General features: G+C 42.8%; 7 protein-coding genes across 7 annotated transcripts; 3 read left to right on the top strand and 4 right to left on the bottom strand.

The window, feature by feature from the left end:
- Positions 1-1,324: 1,324 nt before the first annotated feature.
- Positions 1,325-2,229, bottom strand: JR316_0003342 (NAD(P)H-hydrate epimerase; the record flags this gene model as incomplete). The annotated part of the gene is made up of 5 exons (XM_047889115.1): positions 1,325-1,445; positions 1,496-1,851; positions 1,910-1,933; positions 1,985-2,022; positions 2,169-2,229. The coding sequence occupies 5 exons, from the start codon at positions 2,227-2,229 to the stop codon at positions 1,325-1,327; spliced, it is 600 nt and encodes a 199-aa protein (XP_047751489.1).
- Positions 2,230-2,891: 662 nt separating this feature from the next.
- JR316_0003341 (uncharacterized protein) lies at positions 2,892-4,110 on the bottom strand (the record flags this gene model as incomplete). Its single annotated transcript, XM_047889114.1, has 3 exons — positions 2,892-3,445; positions 3,506-3,686; positions 3,745-4,110. The coding sequence occupies 3 exons, from the start codon at positions 4,108-4,110 to the stop codon at positions 2,892-2,894; spliced, it is 1,101 nt and encodes a 366-aa protein (XP_047751488.1).
- A 201-nt stretch (positions 4,111-4,311) lies between these two features.
- Positions 4,312-5,940, bottom strand: JR316_0003340 (Glutaminyl-peptide cyclotransferase; the record flags this gene model as incomplete). Its single annotated transcript, XM_047889113.1, has 6 exons — positions 4,312-4,383; positions 4,515-4,664; positions 4,715-5,117; positions 5,174-5,385; positions 5,440-5,657; positions 5,712-5,940. The coding sequence occupies 6 exons, from the start codon at positions 5,938-5,940 to the stop codon at positions 4,312-4,314; spliced, it is 1,284 nt and encodes a 427-aa protein (XP_047751487.1).
- A 259-nt stretch (positions 5,941-6,199) lies between these two features.
- Positions 6,200-6,771, top strand: JR316_0003339 (Transport protein particle subunit trs23; the record flags this gene model as incomplete). Its single annotated transcript, XM_047889112.1, has 4 exons — positions 6,200-6,220; positions 6,268-6,313; positions 6,362-6,523; positions 6,590-6,771. The coding sequence occupies 4 exons, from the start codon at positions 6,200-6,202 to the stop codon at positions 6,769-6,771; spliced, it is 411 nt and encodes a 136-aa protein (XP_047751486.1).
- Positions 6,772-7,324: 553 nt separating this feature from the next.
- On the top strand, positions 7,325-7,829 carry JR316_0003338 (uncharacterized protein; the record flags this gene model as incomplete). The annotated part of the gene is made up of 4 exons (XM_047889111.1): positions 7,325-7,528; positions 7,597-7,605; positions 7,663-7,671; positions 7,731-7,829. 4 exons carry the CDS (start codon positions 7,325-7,327, stop codon positions 7,827-7,829), a joined length of 321 nt encoding a protein of 106 aa, XP_047751485.1.
- A 1,277-nt stretch (positions 7,830-9,106) lies between these two features.
- JR316_0003337 (ATP-dependent helicase hrq1) lies at positions 9,107-12,363 on the top strand (the record flags this gene model as incomplete). The annotated part of the gene is made up of 15 exons (XM_047889110.1): positions 9,107-9,136; positions 9,463-9,509; positions 9,562-9,614; positions 9,673-9,938; positions 10,007-10,141; positions 10,284-10,424; positions 10,476-10,641; positions 10,695-10,809; positions 10,874-10,926; positions 10,978-11,093; positions 11,143-11,169; positions 11,221-11,294; positions 11,696-11,950; positions 11,999-12,060; positions 12,242-12,363. 15 exons carry the CDS (start codon positions 9,107-9,109, stop codon positions 12,361-12,363), a joined length of 1,662 nt encoding a protein of 553 aa, XP_047751484.1.
- A 91-nt stretch (positions 12,364-12,454) lies between these two features.
- On the bottom strand, positions 12,455-15,837 carry JR316_0003336 (Protein kinase domain-containing protein ppk32; the record flags this gene model as incomplete). The annotated part of the gene is made up of 14 exons (XM_047889109.1): positions 12,455-13,024; positions 13,079-13,365; positions 13,412-13,514; positions 13,566-13,631; positions 13,688-13,771; positions 13,827-13,916; positions 13,971-14,017; positions 14,074-14,278; positions 14,333-14,571; positions 14,631-14,816; positions 14,873-15,005; positions 15,059-15,166; positions 15,227-15,454; positions 15,523-15,837. 14 exons carry the CDS (start codon positions 15,835-15,837, stop codon positions 12,455-12,457), a joined length of 2,661 nt encoding a protein of 886 aa, XP_047751483.1.
- Between the last annotated feature and the right edge of the window lie 2 nt (positions 15,838-15,839).

Below are 15,839 nucleotides of genomic sequence, written 5' to 3'. Positions count from 1 at the left end.
TCAAAGTAATAACTTGGACCTTCAATCCGAATTTCTATTGTCAAATATTTGATTTTCTTTACAGCGGTCAAAATGCCGAAGCATGTTACAGGTATGTTAGCCAATTGTTAGCTCGACACGTCGAGTGCCCTTTGTAAAGTGGAGGGTGCAATCTGCCTACCGACCAAATCCGGCATAACAAATCTAGAACTCATAAAGTTCCAAACAAAGCCAGTGCGAGGGAGTCAAGAAAGACAACTCAGAACACGACCTCTTACTCTAGTCCGTCTCAAGATGGATCTGGCAATGAGGGTGTGGATCAAGACGATGACAATAGGTGCACTCAGCCTCAAACGTCTACGGTCAAATGCTGATTTTATGTAGTGCATATATGCTCGCCACCATGTTTCGGCAATTTGGTATAAAATCAAACACTCATTCAATACACTATCACCTTCTTAGTGTTGAACAGAGCACAAGTCTAAAAAATCATTCGCCTCGCACTCGTCTGTGTTCCTGTCTCAAAAGAACGCATTATATGTCGAAGCCCGCAAGAGTACCAAAATGGCTGTACAGACCGGAATAGACCTTTTGTATGCGCCTTCTCGACGCCGCCCTTTTTGTTCTCACCTTCCAGTTGTTTTGAAAAAATCCAGAACAGGGTTTCAAATACAATTAGTCGATCTACAGAGAGGCGAAGTGGAGATAAAAAAGTACTATGAAGACATTCATTTACCTGCGACCACTCAGAAGGTGGACACTTGCTTACAATATTATTCGACGATAATGTTACTAACTGCTACTATCATTTACCTGCGCAGAAAGCCTTTGAGGAGCTTTGTGGAATTTACTCTTCATTTCTACTCGACACGGGAACTTCGCGTTCGGAGAGAATCAATTCAGCCAGTACCTTGCGTACGTTCGGTATAAAACCAGGCGTTAAACTCGCTCTTAATTTCTTGCTACTCAAAACATATTTTAGTCAGAACTAACGAACAATCTCGTCAAGAGGCTCTCAATAATGCTTCGAGGACTGCGAGACATCAACTTGAGCAAATGAAAAAGGCTGAAAGAGTAAGAACAACATCCTTGTTCTTCACACACGATCTAAATTTTTAGGACTTTGGAAAGGATGCTACTGATGCAACGAAACTTATCGAACGAATGAAGGATTTATTACGGGTGTAGACTTAAATTTGAAAACATAGCTCTGTACATAATTAAACTTGTGTTTAGTTTTATTTTTTTTTCTTCAGGCTCTGTAGGAAAAGGAAAATTATTCTTGAAGCTAAGAGGGGCCACCCCACCCATAGTTTAATTAAATCCTGTGTAAACAAAAGGGTTTCTACTTGTCTTCTGTTTCTTGCGTATCCTGTGAATGACTATTCTTCTCTGAGATCAACTCTACAATCTGGTCGAAACCAGGATAAACAGGAAGGTTCAGATCGTATTTGCTCTCAATAAATCTGTGACCGATGAGTTCAGCGCAGTTCAAGAGCAATTGTCTTGACATTACCTGGGTACAAATCTTCCTCCCAAGAAATGTCTGCCGACAAAATCTTTGACCCCTTCCTTCGGTGCCGTCAGGCTGATCAATACATCAGGACGGAGACCAATCTTATGGTTGTTGCCTTTTTCAACGTCCCATCCGGAAGGAATGTCAACAGAGACAATTGGCAAGCGAGAATCGTTGATCAGTGGAAGTACAGCGTCGAAAGGGGCTCGAACAGGAGGTTTAAAAGAAAATCCAAAGATAGCATCTAGAATAACATCGGTGTTCGGTCGAAGGAGTGCTTGACGAAGCAATTCTACGTCATTTAGACCATGTGGAATAATTGGGATTTTCATATTTTCGCATTGTTTTGCAAGGCGCTTGTTTGAATTTCAATAAATGATAAGTAGCTGGATCGTCGAAGAAAACAAGACTAACTTGGTAGATGTCCTTTGAGCCTGGCTGTAAACAATTTCTAAGTTCCGGCGAAAACATAGATAAAATTGAATTTACCTTGGGCATGTAAATGGTCGGCTGGTACCCAAACATACCTAGATTAAGTTGGAACTGTTTCAACAGGGCTGTTTTGCCTACGAATAATAATTCTCACTGAGATGGCGAGCCGCAACAAGTCCGTCTCCTCCTAAAGGTTACCAGATACATCGGACACCATTGTGAGGACACAATTCTTTCTAACCCTCCAAAGCACCAACCTTGATTTCCTGGACCGCAGCATACCAATACTTTAGGAAAGACATCTTTGCGATAAACTGTTGCAAGGGTTTGAGCGCACGCCAGGCCAGCCAGCTCCATCAACTGCAAAAATTGTAATGTTCCGAGTCAAGAGCGGAAAACATAATCTCGTAGGTGAGGAATTACTTGGTCTAAACTGAATGCTCCCACTGAGCTCATCAGTTCTTCATCAATCTGTGCGAAATCAGGCCGAGGGTATCCGAGTCATCGTCACGTCGCATCAGTTCTACTTAAAAAAGAAGGACTCACTTGTTGTGCGATTTTGGAAGATAGATAGCGCATCATATAAACTTCCAAAGATCCCTTGGTGCTCTAGAATTATGTTGTTTCAATGGAAAGATAGGTTCAAGTAATTATAAACCTGAGAGTCCAAGACGACTTTCACACGAGAGACTTGCGAGACCGACATAATGACGTCATATTACATAGCTGCCCAAAATAGATTTACATACGCATTCCCTAAATCATCGGTACATTGTCGAGAATAATACATCAAGTAGAGAGAAATTCCTGAAAGTCCAAAATATCCACAATTATGTCCTAAAAGCATCGCATAGTGTTGAATACAACAGCCTGCCGTGAGGTTAAAAAATGATGCTTTATGCCAAAGGGAAACGGAAAAGTCGAATGCGTAAAGTCGTGAAGATGAAACATGCAAAATAAAAGCCTATGCTTTAACACAAACGCGTTTGTGCTCGTCCCAGTCGTTCCGTTGGTGCTCTGGCGAGCAATATTTAACAAGTTTGCACTTGCTACACACTTGTCCTAAAATCATTGTTTTCTCCTGTGGATGCTGTTCATCGCAGACGTTCGAGCATTCAGAGCTCTCGCTGGTACTTTTTCGATGCCGAGGAACGACTCCGAATGATACATCACAGTCAATCCAATTACACATATCCCGTGGTTTTACCCTTTTGCGCTTCGTCTTCGTTTTGATTTTGAGCACAGATGCAGTTTCAAGCCCTCGTCTGGGGAACCGAATCATTTCACAGTCATCGGTGCAACATGTCGGACAACCTGTCGGATAGTCATGGAATAGGTCTTCGTCGGGTACGAACACTGGGTCGGTGAAAAAGATCTGAGAATATGACGTTGTTTGATAGGAGAAGAGTACAAGGAATCGTGGTTGTTTTTCATATAGGATAGCCCGAACGGCAAGATCGATCTGGGGAAAACATGGGGTCCTTCGTTGTCGGAGCAATGTATGGCTTAACCGCATATCTGGGGTATAGACAATTGTTATTAGCTAACATCTGCAAAGGCATAATGTTCTCGACATACGTTCGTATAATATCCGTTTCTCCATTGTAGGTTTACAAGGTTGTCCGAAACAGTGCTTGCAAACAAGTTTGAAGTACTCAGTTACATCATCCATTTCTTGTCTTTTGAGATCAGTGACAATGATGTAGATTTCATCGCAGCCGCGGTCGTGCATGCCACGAAGAAGCATGAGTTCTGGCAACTGAATGCAGAAAACGTGAAGTTGAGGAATAGTTGAACACATGTGCCAAATAGCTCACCATTGTAAGAACAACTGGCATCATTGACCTCTTCCTCTCTTGCATTGAATGATGATGAAAAACATGGGTTGTCCAGGTGCGATCTAGAGGAATCAAACGACCAGTGTCGACGGTTCGACAGAATACATTCTCCGGTGCAAAAGCTCCTTTGTTCCACGCAATAATTTGCTTTCCAAAATGTTCGTGTTTCCGCTCACGAACATCCCTAAACCATTCATTGTAGGCGTCATGGCCTGCATTGTGATGTTCCAGCCACTTTTCAATGAGCCTATCCGTGGACTCGTGATCAAGGGTAGTCTTTACAAGCTCTGACATAGAAAGACTCGGGGGCGAAAAAATGGAATAATATCGCTGTCGTTTTGGCATGGTGTGGAGAGAAATGGGGATCCAATAGAGCAAGACAGTATGAAGTGCGACAAGGAAAGAAAATAACCACCGATTGTTTAAATGTAAACGGAAGCATAGGTAATTGAAATTTACCCGAAACACGCGTATAGACCGGCCCTCAAGTTAGGTATGAATGACAGAAATAGAATCATTAGGTCATCAGAACAATAAGGACCCCATTTAAGCACGGATACTAGCATTCTCATAGGCAGTCCAGCCTGGCTTACAACACCCATGCAACGCGAGCTCTGCCTGATCATTGGTATGACGACAATAGTACAAATATAAATACATAAACGCAACTAGACCTCACGACTACTAGGGTTAAACAATTGACAAATTCAGTAAACCATTGGCCACTCAGTTGAAGAACCTATACTCACCAGTTCAGATTCGGACCTCTGGACGGTGCGAGAAGACTCGGACCGCGAGGCAAAGTCTTGAGGTTGTAGATGAAGGTATTCCGCCATGAATACTCGGAGGATCAAATTCCATCTTCTCATCGTAGCAGGGTCTAGAGCTGACGCATCGTCCTGGCGCATTATTGTCAGAAAATGTCAACATTAAACAAGTAGAAACCTACCCCTAGAGTATGCCAAACCCTTGGAAATGGTTCAGATATAATGTGAAGAATACTGACACCTTTGTGGAGGAAAGGAATATGGTCGTCGCCCACATAGCCAAAATTGACGTTATTCCCTACTCGAGCACGGAACCAACTGCGCCATTGGCCAGGCGCCATATTATTTCCATCTTTACCGTAAACGAAGGCCCCACTTTCACCTAACCTTCGTTCTGCAGATACCATGGAATCGAAGAGCCAAGCAGTATCAACAAAAAATGAGCGAATATATGGATTGGGTGCTCCAAGCAAGTCCAGCAAAATAAGGTGTTCAATTTCATCCAGTTCAGTAGTCTGCACATTCATGAGCCTTCTCCGTTGGTGAGGAGAAACGTAAGTTGTAGACATTTTCTCAGCGAGATGTCTGCGCCGCATCAAAGTTATCAGTCGGAGGTTTCCAATCGAAGACAGTATGCGAACCTTGCGCCATAAATGGAATCTGTGTCCGTCCAATCTTTGAATGCTTCTTCACCGTCAAAAAATATGAGCTGAAGAGTGGTTTCCGCTACATCATCATCATCTTCAGATCCCTCCTCTAACCTCTCCTTCCTCTTGTCCAATAGAGGATCCAGAGTTTCGGCCAAGTCGAGGATCATAGCGCACGGTGCAGCGGAGTCAGTCGCACCCACAAACTAAACTACTCATGAGTTCATTTTTGCCAATGCTTATTAAAGAGGATAGCACACTTGGTTTTCGGGGTACTGAGGATAATATTTACTGTCGAAATGTGCAGAAAGAACAACGCGCCGGGAGGCATTTGGATCTTTGGTAGCGATGATGTTTGCGAAGCGTTTGCGACCTATAGGAGTGTTATCCGTGAATTCGTCCAATTCGACATGCCATTTTAGCGCTTTGAGAGTCGAAACGATGTAATTGCGGACGAAGGTGTTGTTTTCGGTGTCGGCTGCTCATATATGTTCAAGTACGGAGAATACACCAACGACAAGAGATGGCGTACGAGCTCTAGGTATCAGAATTTTTGACAGATGTGACGCAGGGTTTGCAGGATCCAGGTTCTTTAGAGGGTCTGTAACACTGACTAGTGTCTTCAAGTCATCCGAGGACAGAGGGCGTAATTCACGGCGGTCAAGGACTGCCTTTGAATAGGAGAGGGCAGGGAGAAGTATAGTTATGAACAACCAACATAGGGCATAGTGCCTAAGCAGAAGAGAGACGCTGCCTCTCATGAAACAATGAAGGAATTAGAGGCAAGAAGTGAGGAAACAACTTTCGGGACAAGGGTCGCAAGCGTAATACTGTTTGGTCAAGGTTGCGCTGGCAAACCGTTCGCTGGTCCGCTGTCATTTGTTTGCTTCCTTCATGCCTATTATATAACCTCTCACAGCACCGTTGACCATTCTCCCTGACAAGTGCCCACTACCGGGAGTCAGTTCTTGAAGCTAACAGCTAACAACGACTACTAAATAGCTCGCCTTTGTTCTCAATATGGTCGTTTTTAGTCTTTGGGTATGTCCTATATTGATCATACATCGACACCAGCCTTATCTCTGCAGGTAATCAATAAAGCAGGAGGGCTCGTGTACCAACGCAATTTCGCAGGTCTTCTACTTGAATGGCTGCTTTAAACAATGTCTGATGATCTTCCAGATGGACTTGCACCCCTTACCTCTAATGAATACTTAGTTCTTGCTGGAACTCTTCACGGTATTCACGCTATCACGAGTCGTCTATCCCCTATGGGCTCAAGCTCAGGTGTCCAAGTAATTGAAGCAGAGACGTTCAAGTTGAACGTTCTATTGACAGTGACCGGTAAGTTTTCTCTAGTACACCCGTTAAGCACCCGTTAAAGTTTCCCTTTGATATTCTCTTTACAAGGAACCAAATTTGTATTGCTAACTTCACTGGCGGATACTAATGCGGATTCTATATTGCAAAAAGTCTATGACATCTATGCAGATGCAGTGATGAAGAACCCGTTCCATACCCCGGAAATGCCAATCAGAAGTGAAGGATTCGACACTCGAATTGGATTGCTCATTGGGACAGGGCAAACCTAATGATATTCCGCTCTTCTCAACAAATGTCACTGTTAGAATTCAGTATAAAGAAAGGCTTCCTGTCTATCTAGTGGGTGTATTCTTGCTAGCAGGGGCCTTTGATCGCCATTCGATTGCACGGGAATCCGATGCCATGCAAGTGGGCAACCTAGATTGTGACATACAAGTCATACATCTGTTGGCGAACGCACATTCCCGTTGCTCAATGCTCATTAGCGATAACTTTGGTAGACATTTTCACGTTGCTTTATAGGCTTGAGGGGTGGAGCCCACCTTGGCTATATACATTTAATCTATCTAATACTCGCTCCCTGTGAATGTGTTTATATATAGTCCTTCTTTGGCTAATTTCCCCTGCGCTACGAGGTCGCCACGTCCCCTCAATAGTCTGGCCTCTATTGGGGATAACATCTCAAGTTTGGTTGACGTCAACGGAGTGGCTGTGTTGCCAACTAGAACCAAACGAGTAGCTTAAAGTCTTACTCTTACCTGCAATATTCTCTGTCGCAAATATCGTTTCTTATTACACGATCTCCGTTGGCAATGAACCACTATGAAACGCAAAGGGAAATTATCACAATCATCGCCAGAAGAGACTTATCCTGCCAGTGATGAATCAAGTTTCGCCCGTGAAAATAACACAGTCAACATCCGGCGACCGCCTTCGAAGAAGTCGCGTCGTACTACAACGAAATCAAGTGAATCTAAAGCAGAAGAAATTACACCAGTTCACGAATGGCCTGATTATTTTCAAACAGTATGTATCAATCATGATATTTACCGCATCGAGTCAACGTCAACGATTATCGACTCCTCTGTCTGTAGCTTTATAAGGTAGAAAAGATTACTGGATGCCTTGTGTTACTACATAATCTAAAGTCTCGCGTTTAGATTTTTAAAGTAAGTTAATTATTGTTCTAAAAAGGTTCGAAAAGTATCAACATAATCTCTTCAAATAGGCTATCAATGTCGTCCTTGCCTTCGTTTCGTCTAAACGACAGTTAGCGACAAGTTTCTCTGCTGTTCGCACTTCTGTCGAGAGTATAATTAAAAGGTAATGATATATTCAAGAGCTCCAACTTTAGTTTGATTGACACATCCCTACAAGGCCATTAGAAATTGGCAAGGTTTCTGAAATTAAGTATGTGTAATTTCCGAATGTGACTTTGAATATCGCACGTTGCTTATATTTGTCAGAGCGTTACTTCCAGATCTTCTGAAATTTTCATACGTTCCAATAAGTGATCTTACATTCGATGAAAATAGTAGTAAAGCCTCTCGTTCTATCAGTAATTCTGAAGCAGCTTCATCCATTAATTCCTCACAAGGCCATGTCCTTGTCTTGGAATTCGAAGATAGGTCGAATGTAAAAAGAGATCCTTCGGGTTCTGTTCATTCAAACGGTCTGTACTCTTGATTTTCCATTGCTGACGACTTCATTGAACACCAGGGCCTCACTCTCACCTGCAGCGGTAAAGAAGATAATTGAAGCTCGTAATGAGCGGTTTGAAATGGCTGTACATGAGTATGCCCAGAGGTTTTACACCGCACTTATGTTTATGCAAATGATCCCATCCAGACTTATCATCGCATCATCAAGACATGACGACCCTGTAAACCTGTTGATCGCGGCTGGCCGTAGTTTCGTTCCTGTAAACCATTCGGTGGGTGACGATAAAGACCTGAAGGAAATGCCAACATTGCGTCCAAGTATCAACCAAGTCATATCAGACATAATGGCATCTCCATGGTATAAAGACCAAATCATCTATCGACGACTAGTAGAGGCAAAGGCAGCTCAAACCGGTAGAACCCATCTATTTGGTTTTGATTTGTAATGAGCATGCTAATGAGTCGTGCATAGGTTATCTCAACCCTCCTATCTCTGATAAAATTACAAATGCTGTTTTATACTCTCGAAACATTACAACGCTGTATTCACACCAAGTCGCTGCTATTGACGCGATCAGAAGGGGAAAACACGTTGTCGTATCCACAAGTACTGCGTCTGGAAAAAGTGTTATTTATCAGGTAAACCCTTTTTAATGGTGTATATAAAAAATTTAACTTTTCCTAGATTCCATTGCTGGTTTGCCTCAATGAAGACAGTCACTCAACAGCTATGCTAGTTTTCCCCACCAAGGCAAAAAATAAATCCTTCAATATAGTTCTCGAGTCGTCCTGACACTATATTATCAGGCGTTAGCTCAAGATCAGAAGGAGTCTTTATCTCAGTTGCTCCAGATTTGCCCGGGGCTAGAGCATGTGAAGGTGAAGTCAAGACTTTTTGGAAGGTCGATTCCCGGATTTAACGTCATTCAGGTAGCAACCTATGATGGCGACACGTCTCAAGAGGATAGAACAGGTGTGCCTCTATAATTATGATATACATTTTAATTTTCATTACACATCCACCAGAAATTCGAGACACTGCTTCTGTTATTATCACAAATTTTGTATGCAATCTTTCTCACATTGTCACCCTCTATTTAATTTTACTCCAATCATCAAACAGGACACTTTGCACGCATCAATTCTTCCTAACGAAGAAAAATGGCGAAGGTATCTCCCTCTCAAGCCGTGCATATATGTTAATTTTACACTGAACAAGTTTCTTGAAGAGATTGAAGGTAGTATCCAATCTTAATAAATCAACCCAAAATCTTACAGGCTTTTTTTTATTCATGGTAGTTGCTAGCTGTGGATGAGCTTCACTATTACACTGGCCTACTTGGAAGGTAATTTGCAAACGATGTTACATATCCCCGTCGATTATTGAATCATTATCAGTCATGTGGCTTATATCTTACGACGGTTTAGAAGAGTTTGCGAAGCGGTTGGCAGTATGTATAGATTTTTGCCTTGTCGCCTTTTCAATGCAACCCTTAAATTGAATTCCAGACAAACGAATACGACTTGTGTCATGCAGTGCAACGCTCGCCAATCCAGCAGAATACATGTCAAAATTATTCGCCATCGAGAGTGCCTCATTGGAAGTCATATCCAACGACGGTGCACCGTCTGGTAGCAAAGAATATATTCTCTGGAACCCTCCATTGATAGATGAAATGGATCCGTCCTTGGGACGACGATCATCGTTATCAGAAGCGTCAAAGTTAATGAGAACACTAATGAAGAGCGGCCTGCGGGTTATACTCTTTTGCAAGGTATTACACTTTTTACCGTCAAACAGAGCATGCCTCTAAGTATATGACCTTTTACTTGCGCCGTCTAGATACGCAAAGTCTGTGAACTGGTGAGTGAGATCGTATCTCTGTGTCGGGTAGTCGTCAAATACGATATACAACAGGCCATGAAGACTCTCAAAGCGGATCTTAGCAACGAAGGTCGCATGGATATTGTGGAAAAGGTTAGAGCTTACAGAGGAGGTAGGTAAAGCAGCTTGACTAAACGCTACAGTCCTAACAAGGTTTAATTGTCTCAAGGATATTCTCGTGAAGTTTGCATTAATTGTATGGACTATAGCTTGTTGAATACTAATGTTGAACAAGGATCGTCGACAAATTGAACATGAGGCATTCTCTGGCCAGTTATTAGGCATCATCGCTACAAATGCTTTGGAACTTGGTATTGACATTGGGGCTTTGGATGCAGTCATTATGCTTGGATTCCCTATGACGATTTCAAATTTTGTGAGTTTAGTCGGAGCAGCGTTGTCACATATAGTGATGTTATTTCTATAGAGACAACAAGCAGGTCGGGCAGGTCGACGCTCTCAAGATTCGCTCGCCATCATGGTCGCGGATCCTTTCCCTATCGATCAACATTTCGTGAATCAACCTTTGGGTTTATTTGAGGATTCGTTGGATGATCTGATAATTGACATGGAAAATGAATTGATATTAGAGGGTGCATACTCTTTCTCGATTTATGGTCACATGCGACTGTTAACAATTCAATAGCTCATTTACAGTGTGCTTCCTACGAAATGCCTATCGCCAAAGTAGATGAAAAGTGGTTTGGCTCTATGTGCATGAGCATCTGTAAACGGAAGCTACTAAAAGATGATGATGGATGGTAAGAAAATTTTGCAACCTTAAGTTTGGCTTGCTATGAAGGCAGACTTCCGACTTTTTTGTAGGTATCATCCAGATCCCAAATTCTTGCCTTTCCCTTCCAGACACGTTGCTATACGTGAGTTGCGATCCTTGGAATAATTCTTTATGCTAAGCATTCAAACACTAGGCGGGACCCAGGAAGAAACATACATGGTCGTGGATATGACCAACAGCACAAGTTTGAACAAGTTGGAGGAAGTAGAATTTTCGAGAGCCCTTTTTGAGCTATATGAAGGAGGCGTGGTATGTTTCTTCTGGAAGCTGGTTGATTGACTTAGAAAATTTGGTACAGTTTATGCATCAAGGAGAAACTTTCATAGTGAGTGGTCGGACTAGTACGGATTACGCTGAAACCTTGATCACCTTGTAGGTCAAAGAGGTCAGCCATGATTCCAAAGTGGCCAAAGTCGTTCGAGCGGACGTCAACTATATAACATCTCCAAGGTATAAATCCGACACCAGTGTTATCATTACGGTATAATTCTTACCTGGTTATCAAATTTCTTGCAGGGATGTAACGTAGGATATTTTTTCTCGGGTCCCAGGGGTTCCAGCTGGCTGATACCACATGGTCATAGTCGGATCTTACCTCTTCAAACTTTTCGCGCGCTAAAATTCGAAAATACTGTCGTTGAATTCGGAAGTATGTTTCTATCATTCTACATCCTCGGTGGTTTATCATCGACTTTACCAGGGTTAAATGTCTGCGTCAAAGTCTTCGGTGCGTGAAGGCCTTCTAGCATCATCTCAAATTGTATTGACCCACCTGGAAAAGGTTTCTTCAAGATTAGGTTAGTCTAATCAACCTATGATGGTTACTTTGTGCTCTTAACGCTCTTTATTAGAGGCAGCAACATATTAGACGCGGTTGAACTGATTACTCCACCCTGGGAACGAGAAACTATTGGGTTCTGGATCGACCTGCCCAATGTCATATTGGAACGACTATACGCCGAGGAAATCGACGGAGCGGCCGCCATACACGCTGCCGAACACGCTGTCCTTAACCAGTACGCCTTATCCCAAGACGTTAAAACCGATTGCAGGGTCGCAAAGGAAGGATACGCCGATGGTAATACCTCAGCTAAACGGGCCCCCAGGTACTAAAGTTCAAAATATGGTTGCGCATATTTAAGTTTGGTATATAGATTAGTATTCTACGATGCTGTTGGAAAAACGGGCGGTGTAATTTCTCGAGCATTTGACAACGGTGAGTGGTTTTGTGTTATGATATACGAATGTCTTCGGAATCGCTTTCAACAAATAATTAGTGCAGGTTCTTTTTGACCGAGCTCGGTTAATCGTCAGCAACTGTAAATGTGTTGATGGATGTTCTTTGTGTGCGTTAAACCATACATATTTAACAACACACTCTAATGGCGAACAAAAAGGCGTGCAAAGTCAAGCCTGCAAGGATGCAAACTTGATATCTTCAAAGTCTGGTGCTAAGATTATTCTTGACTACTTAACGGGGACGCAGATTGATTGTAAAGATGATACACCTAGGACCTAGCTAAGTAATCAGCAAATAGGGATCTTGGGTTTATTTAAACCAATGTCAAGAGGTATACATTCAATATTAGACTATTATGATCAGAATTTTGCTATGATAACGGGTCGAAATCCCCCCAGTCATCTTTCGAAAGCACATTGGATGTCCCTGTTGATGATTGAACTGGTCTTGATGGTGTCAGTAGACCACCCATTTGAGGTTGAATCGGTTGTGTAAGCGAAGCCATGCTTGATTGCTGTGGCATCAAAGGCAAGGATGCATTAATCGTTGGAGCGAAAGCTGAGCCACTAGTAGCTGTACCCGCAGGGGATGCATAGATATTATAGTTGGGGGCGGAGTATGTCGGTTGCAGAGGTTGTGAAAGCGCCTGTGGGGTTACTCTAGGAGGAGTGGGCAGGAGGTTTTGGGAATAAGACATTCGTGCCTGCGAGCCAGTATTGACGGATTTTTGCACATCTGGGGCCATTCTTTCTTGACGTCTGGATAGAGGGCTCGCAGTAGAAGTTGACGACAAAGGAATCGGGTTTAAGTTAGATGGACGAGATTGATAAGAAGTATTCCTGGAGGGCAGAGTTGCGACTAGAGAGGATGATGCGGGAGAAGCAAAAGAGCTCGATTGATGAGGTGGTGAGGGTGAAGTTGTCGTAGATGACGTTGCGCTCTGAGAACCAATTATTAATATCAATGACCCACCATAAAGGCTGCAGAATATTACCAGATTGTTATTAAATATACTTCCCCATACATCATCATCCCAAGAAGCATTATTGTCGACGGCAGTGTCTGCTTTGATTGTTTGGCCATTTGCCTTTCCACCAACCAGACTTTCAAAATCGACATTCTGAGTGATTCCATTTGCAACTTGATTTCCATCAGTTGCTATGCCCGACCGATCTTCCAGACGTTGAGAATCGCGCAGAAATTGATCATGCTCTTTTTCAACGCGCTCTGCAAGTTTTTTGATGACCTGCATAAAACGCTGGAATTGACCAACGCTTAATACTGAAGCAGATCAGATAAGGTGATAGATACCGTTTGGGAAACGTACATGGTCCTATTGACATTGCCCATAGTTGAGGTAAAACCAAAGTTGCGACCGCCTCTCGATCTACTTTCAATCCCATGGCTTCTTGCACAGATAATGTTGCCATCTAATTGTATTTCACAGCAGGTCATTGCTAAGCGAGAGACTAATAGCTTACCATCACAGCGGGTTCTTTCGTGCGGATCTTTGACAGCAATGGTACAAGCTTCTGGGTTAACGTTGTCTTTTAAAGAAGTAGTGTTAAAAAATGATGCTGTGACATAAGTGGGATATTTATACCTGATCCAAGGTTTTCACCATTGCAAGTAGAGTAACCAGAGTAGCAACTTTCACAGTCAATATGCGAGTTTTGGTGAACACAAACTAATGTGAACTAGTAGTCAAGATTTTATCAATGAGCGATATGAAATATACCCACGGCTACTCTGGGGAAAAGAACTTCTTGAACTTCAGCATAATCAATCGTATCACATAATCCAGGAACGACTTTCAAAGCCCTCTCTTGCACCTAGTAGAACTTTTAGCAAATGTGAATAAAATAACAGCAAACGCAGTATCATACCACGGCATGTTCAGATTCAAGCGCATTGTAAACAAGAGGGAGGACATCTACCAGTATAAGAAGAGTTAGTGCACGAGGAGGGAGAGACAATTTGCTAACTGACGTTCTCTGAAAACGTTTTTGTCTGTTTTGTCTTGAAGCATTGTAAGATTGTCCAGAAGGGTCAACATGTTTTGAGGTGGTTCTCGAATCGCAAACAAGGGTTTCAAGCTTGGCAATACGATGGAAGCAAATTGGGATGCAGATAAATTTTGGGATATTACAAAGACATTGGGTAAAATGTAAGGCAAGAGTTGAGTATCTTTCATCTGCAGAAAACACATTGAGAAGTGAACAGGAGACAACAAATGTTCGTTACCCACTTCTTCCAATAATGAAGGGAGAATTTTCCTTGTTCGTAATCCTTCTGAAAACCGATCCAAGACAGTGGTAAGGCCTTTCATAAAAGATATCTTCTCTTCTCGCGTCTTGGCAGTGAAATTCGAGCGATCCAAGAAATTCAAAGTAGAGATAGGTAACGATGAGAAAAAAGCATGGGAGGGTAATGATTCAGGGGTAGGTCTCGATCCATAGTGTCGCGTGATTAGAGACCTGAGAAGGACTGACAATCGAATAGTTTTGGTAAGTTGAAGGAAAACTGGAGTAATGATACAATATCACCTTGAAGATCACCGTCAAGCCTATCAATACCAGGCACAGGTTTTGAAGCGTTTTCACGCAATCCACCAAGACTACCGTGATTCCTGAAAGGAGGGATTCCCTTGCAATGGACTGCATACAATATACACCCAAGGGAATACATATCTGAGGCAGTTACGAGTTGTTCATCCAAAGCATACTCCGGAGCTAGGGTGAGAGAAAGAACTGAGCTTATAATCTGGGTATTAAATGTAGGGGCCCACCCATGTAGTCAAATGATCTTTGAATGTATGGCGGTACTCTCCCATCGAAGGTCGGAAACTCCCACCGGGTTGCACCTCCTCCAGGAGCGTACAGAGGAATGGTCAAACCTAGACCTGAAATTTTCCAATCACCCTTTGTAGCAAAAGGTCAAACGCGTGGCAGGAAAGAAAGGGCGAACGACTCACGGCACCATTGATCACCACAGTTTCGGGAGACAGATGTGAATGAATTAATTTTGCTGACGTGTGGAGGAATGAGAGCCCTTTGCACATTTGAAGCACACCTTTTTGTATCTTAACGTGGTGCCCGTTAGATTTGATCCATAAGATATTCAGAAATAACGATCAGGATACCTCGATTTCATCAAGTTCAACAAGAGAAGTCTGTCTTCCGGAATCTGGGATGGCTAATTGCAGCGACGCCAGCACTGGTTCTGTGGCAAACACAAGCTCATTCCGTGTTTCTTCTAAAGGTTCCACCATTTCTTCAACGAAACGCGTGAGTTTCCTGATGTGTTTTTGAACATTGTCAAACAAGTCACCTAGGATAGAAGGGTGCCGCAGTCTTCCTAGAGCTGAAGCCTAATTTTCGAGCAGAAAAAGGAGATGTTGTTAATTTTACTACATGCCATGCATAGTTGATAACACACCTCAGATTTCATAACTTCAACTACTCTTTCCTTGGACTGAGGGCCCAATCTTTCCATATCTTGTCCTCTTTTATCGAAAGTCCATACGGACACGCGTTTATTGGTGACCTTATGCCAGGCAGATTGCACTTTCCATAATCCTATGTAGAAAGTAGGAGTTGCAGCAGGTGGTGCAGACAGTGAGGTCCCTGTTGAGGTACCTCCTGGAGTAGATGGCCTGCTAGTCCCTAATCCCAGTCCTTGTGACGGCGAGCCAATGCTATACGACTGACTGATATTGGTCCGGGCAAAGAAAGAAGTGGCTGCAGCGAACATAT

This window comes from Psilocybe cubensis, chromosome 3, assembly GCF_017499595.1.
Source record: "Psilocybe cubensis strain MGC-MH-2018 chromosome 3, whole genome shotgun sequence".
Taxonomy (NCBI): Eukaryota; Fungi; Basidiomycota; class Agaricomycetes; order Agaricales; family Agrocybaceae; genus Psilocybe; species Psilocybe cubensis.
The sequence above is the reverse complement of the archived record's forward strand: the minus strand, read 5'-3'. Positions and strand labels throughout refer to the sequence as shown.